Source organism: Rhopilema esculentum, chromosome 21, assembly GCF_057945365.1.
Source record: "Rhopilema esculentum isolate cy_ngs chromosome 21, ASM5794536v1, whole genome shotgun sequence".
Classification (NCBI taxonomy): domain Eukaryota; kingdom Metazoa; phylum Cnidaria; class Scyphozoa; order Rhizostomeae; family Rhizostomatidae; genus Rhopilema; species Rhopilema esculentum.
Window position 1 is genome coordinate 10,774,656 of NC_142835.1, and position 5,217 is coordinate 10,779,872.

General features: G+C 35.0%; 1 protein-coding gene across 1 annotated transcript; it reads left to right on the top strand.

The window, feature by feature from the left end:
• The first annotated feature begins 394 nt into the window (after nt 1-394).
• LOC135684690 (uncharacterized) lies at nt 395-5,080 on the top strand. Its single transcript, XM_065200324.2, has 5 exons — nt 395-534; nt 1,041-1,141; nt 2,585-2,629; nt 2,928-3,642; nt 4,554-5,080. Exons 2-5 carry the CDS (start codon nt 1,094-1,096, stop codon nt 5,012-5,014), a joined length of 1,269 nt encoding a protein of 422 aa, XP_065056396.2. The 5' UTR covers nt 395-534; nt 1,041-1,093; the 3' UTR covers nt 5,015-5,080.
• Nucleotides 5,081-5,217: the final 137 nt, after the last annotated feature.

Genomic DNA, 5,217 nt, shown 5'->3' on the forward strand with positions numbered 1-5,217 from the left:
AGAGCTACACTAGGAATGTATAACAGCTTGTATCTGTATGATAAAACTTAAAACGATGCAATATATTATAACTAACGAACAAAGTTTGTTTCTATAAAACAACAGGAGCGCACTCTTCGAACATTTCATAACAACTAATCATTAATGAATAGCTATCATATGGCTAGACAATGGAGAATAATAGGCGAAATTCAATGGATAGTTATGTAGAAGATAATAGACAGTATAATTAAGTATCGATAAGTGAATGACATGACGTTAGAATAGCGCGATTGTGAAATTACGGCTTTGATGTATCAAAAATCACCATCGCTACGGTTGACGGCCATAGAGTCCAAAGGTCAGTTTGCTTCCCAGACTTAATGGCGGACGTTACCCGGGAATGGTTTATTGCAACTGAACAATCAATTGACCTAGATGTGCAAACAAAAGAACAAATATAAACGCGAATACATAAAGAACGTCGCCTGAATATAAGAGCAATTTGCCTGTAACGGGGAGAGAAGCACAATCAATTTCAAACTGAGCGGAGAGGTATGTAGTCTGTAGTTAAGGTGTTTTGTAGTATGTAAGATATATTGTAAAAAATTTTATTAGAGTAAAAAAAGGTTCGTTTTCCATTATTTTTTATAGCAGACTGTTGTTACACCCTTTTTTGCAAGAGCAAGATATATATTGCTGAGGTTTGTTGTTCTTTTTTCAACATTGGCCTATCTACAACTGCATTCTATGAATTTGTTCCAAGGCCACTCGATAGCAATTTGGCTTGATGCTTTTGGTAGAACATGAGAGTAAATTCTCAAAAACCCATTGCATTTCTCTCCAATTTTCATTTGATGCTTGACCTCCTTTCTTTATTTTCTTTAAAGACAAATCGAGGCTCGAGCCTCGGTGTTCTTAGAAAGTATTGTTTTGTAACAATAGTCAATGGCCTTCAAAAACATAAGATACAACAGTAGTGTGCATGTCATAAGTAGTGTCATAAGTTCCTATGTGTTGACAGTTGTCATGCCAAAGTAAATGAAAATATCATTCCGCAGCCCCTGAGGATATTGCGTCTACAATTTCAAGAGCTTGAGCATCAAAGGAAGCCATGACTGCTTTCCTGTTTCTTCTGTGTTGTTTTGCTGCAGCATCTGCGGTAGGTATTTCAACAACAATTTCTTACCTTAGTTTGCACAACAACTTATAAGAAACTTGAGGCCAGAAATAGCAAGCTCTTCGAGAACGATTGAATTAAAACTGGATTCTAAGGGTTGCTCTAACCGAATTTGCCTATTTTCTTTAAACGTTTTACAGTTTTTAAGCGCTTTCCCTTCAACAATTGTATGGCCTGAATTACGGGGAAAGGAATAGTAACAAAATAATTACGTCGTTGTAAAGTTTATTTTTAGGTATGATATTTTGAGGTTTTTGTGAGATTTCCATATCTGAATCAAATTTATTGTTCACCAGCTGAGGTTTTTTACCCATTGCAAGTCATGTGACCATACTCTTTGGAAGTTTTAATGCTACAGCCACGTGATATTATTTCTTCTGAAATTACAATTTGTGATATTTTTGAATATAAAATATGCGTAGAACTGATATTTTTGGGTTATTTGAAAATGAGCTGATATTTTTGAGTGGCCAGTAAAATTCTTGGACTGACCCCCCGGTGTGTCTATGTGCTGAGTGGCCCCCTGGGTTCAGTCCAAAGTAATTGAAGGAAAAGCCGCAAGATCTAAGGCAAAAGAAAATAATTTACAGCGTGTCCATTAGGTGAATAAGACGGTTGTGCACGTAATGAACAGAATATTAAATTTCGCATGTCCCTTTAGGAAGATTTTAGGGGTCATCCAGGGTCAGTGCTGTAGTGATTTCTTAATTCATGCCAACCAGGAAGTAAAAGCAGCAGATATTGCAAATTCTGCCGTGACAAATGCATTTTCATGACTGTTGGGGGTATCACACCGCACACCGTAGCCCCGGCCCTTGTGCCACCCTTCGATGAAGTCTTCAGTTGTTCGGAAAATTCTTCAGTTGGTGGATAATTTTTAAGTTGTTCGGAAAATTGTTAGCCTGCGTGTAGACTCTGAAAAAAGTTAGTTTCTTACAATAGACTTGTTTGAAATTTAATTGGAAGATCCCCGCCCTAAAAAGGTGAATTTGGCAACATAGAACTTGTGAATTTGACAAAAATGAACTTGTCTTTAATTGCTTTTGAAGAAACCTCAATTTTATGCTTCACTGGAATGTACGGCCGGTTTATATTGTTTAGACTTTAACTTTTAATAGCAGATTAAACTTTCATCCTTCAAAACTTGATAGAGCACCCAAAGTTAGCATCCCACCATTCGACTCTCTAATAATTCGAATTCTCGCTGTTTCGAGAAAAAAACTTTCATTTAATGTTCATTCCCTTTTAAACAAACCTTTGAATATTCCTAATTTTGAAGCCTTTATCCGTTCGAATGAATTTTGCTTTCCTCTTAAAGCTTAATTTTTTTAGACCTTTATTGTAATTGTTTACGAAATAATTCTATATTTATTTCTTATTTTCCTCTGAACAATTGACATAAGACATTTAATATTCCATTATTAGGAGCCAGTAAAGGACAATACATCTTGCTGTGGTGGAGTTGGGAAGGTATTTTCATAGCAAACTGCAAATTAAAGTCTTTCTTTTCTGCTGTCGAAGTATATACATATAGTACAATATGCTAACCATAACTTAAAAGAATAAAGGTGCATAAGATAACTTATCATAACATAACACAACACAACACAACACAACACAACACAACACAACACAACACAACACAACACAACACAACACAACACAACACAACACAACATAACATAACATAACATAGCATAGCATAGCATAGCATAGCATAGTATAGCATACCGGAACAGTATCGGTGATCTTTTATCCACCCTTGCAGAATGTTCAAAAATGGTTCCAAAAGCTTGGATCTTTGTCAGATGAAATCGCAGCCAGCTGTTCAAATTTGCCAGAGGCTGACAAAGTAAATGCTTTGGAGGTTGAAATAAGGGGTGTGGAGCAAGGATGCAAGAAAAATGCAAGTTTTGTTGCACAATTTGCAGCTGAAACTGAAATGAAGCTGAAGGAACTGGAAGAGAAGATAGAGAAACTCCAACAGCAACAGGCGTCGATGGTACTCACAAAGAAATTGCAGAACGGAGTACTTGAGAAAATGGGTGACGTATGTAATCTTCGATGCATTCCGGGTACTTATGCATTTCCAAGCAAGAATTTTTCATGCAAAGAGAGTGATTACTGTGCTGAAGCTAGATGTGTTCCTGTCACGTCATGCAAAGAAATAAAGAAACTGATGCCAATTGCAGAAAGTGGTGTTTATGCGATTATCAGGAAAGATGGCGGGCCTTCTTATAATGTTTATTGCGACATGACAACTGATGGCGGTGGCTGGACACTTGCAGCCAACATAGCCAATGGCGATAGCAACAATTGGATATTTGGAGACAAAGACAGGGACTTTGGTGATTCTGCGTCACTTTGGGAGAATGACATGACACTGGGAACCGTAGACAACGCAACAATCAACAGGCCTCAAGATTTCAAAAGCAGAGCTTTTTTAGAGGTAGACTCAAGAGAACTTCTGATTACCTATAAAGGTCAGTATGAGGCAAACAAGATTCCTACCACAACCTTACTAGTGTTCTTTTCGTTTGATAAGGAAATGAAAGTGAAAATATCTTCAACCTTAACGAGCTGCAGACTTTTTCTGCGTCAATCGCTATGATTTCCAAATATTCATTATAGCAAGCCAAAGTCATATAATATAATACAACACAATACAATACGATACGATACGATACGATACGATAAAATGCAACACAATACAATATAATATAATATGATATAATATAATATGATATAATATGATATAATATAATATAATATAATATAATATAATATAATATAATATAATATAATATAAAATAATATAATATAATATAATATAATATAATATAATATAATATAATATAATATAATATAATACAATATACAATATACAATATACAATATACAATATACAATATACAATATACAATATACAATATACAATATACAATATACAATATACAATATACAATATACAATAGACATGACATGACATGACAAAGATAATATCATATCATATCATATCATATCATATCATATCATATCATATCATATCATATCATATCATATCATATCATATCATATCATATCATATCATATCATATCATATCATATCATATCATATCATATCATATCAATCATATCAATCATATCAATCATATCATATCATATCAATCATATCAATCATATCAATCATATCAATCATATCAATCATATCAATCATATATTATTATCAAACATAATATAACATAACATAATATAAAATGCTAAATTATATGATATAACAATTTTCGAATTTCAGTGTTTTCAGGGAACTTTACAACAGTCTGATAAGAAAAGAGAACTCCTGCAACTTTGTGCAGGCACCTTTGAAATGTAGTGAGTTTTTTAACAATTTCAGGAAAACGGTATATTCAAACCGATGGAAATTGCCTGGGAGGATTTTCCCTGAAACGACTCTTCAACGTCCTCAGATTTTCCTGCGCTGGCAGTTCTTACAATTGCTACTATGGAAAGTGCATGGGAACCGGCAGTAACTCTGTGAGCTCCAGATGCGATCATTCCTGTGACATTGCCAAGTTTTACCCACCTTCCGTGACGTCATCGGAGCCACTGTCCAATGGGAAAATGCCGTCAAAGGTTTTGATGAAAACCGGAGAAGCTGAGGGGGCGCAGGATGAAAACAAAGACAGAGTTTACATTTCAACATTGCCTAGTAGGAACAGTGTTGACTACGTAAACGGACTGGGCAGCTTTACGTCTCTCAGTGGAAACATCAAGAAGACTGACATCAGTGTTCACGATGACGTCAGCAAGGAATCGTCAGACCGCACTTTGTTCTACGGACTGTTTGTTCGCTAAGCAAAATATATCAAGCTAATCATAATGTTTGCTGATTTATATCTGATGAAGACTTTCGTTCATGCTTTTTTGCTGTTTTTTAGAGTGCTACCTACCATATTATCCGCTAGTGGTGCTAACGATTTCCTTTCAATATTAAAATATGGACCAAAAACTAATCTAAATAACTACAGGCCAATCTCTGTAATCTCAGTGTTTTCAAA

Bases quoted from the DNA above. Each gene is read 5' to 3' on its own strand.
- LOC135684690 (XM_065200324.2), top strand. From the start codon at position 1,094: ATGACTGCTTTCCTGTTTCTTCTGTGTTGTTTTGCTGCAGCATCTGCG. The intron at 1,142-2,584 runs GTAGGTATTTCA...TTCCATTATTAG, and splicing joins GTTTTGCTGCAGCATCTGCG to GAGCCAGTAAAGGACAATAC. The intron at 3,643-4,553 runs GTCAGTATGAGG...TAACAATTTCAG, and splicing joins ACTTCTGATTACCTATAAAG to GAAAACGGTATATTCAAACC.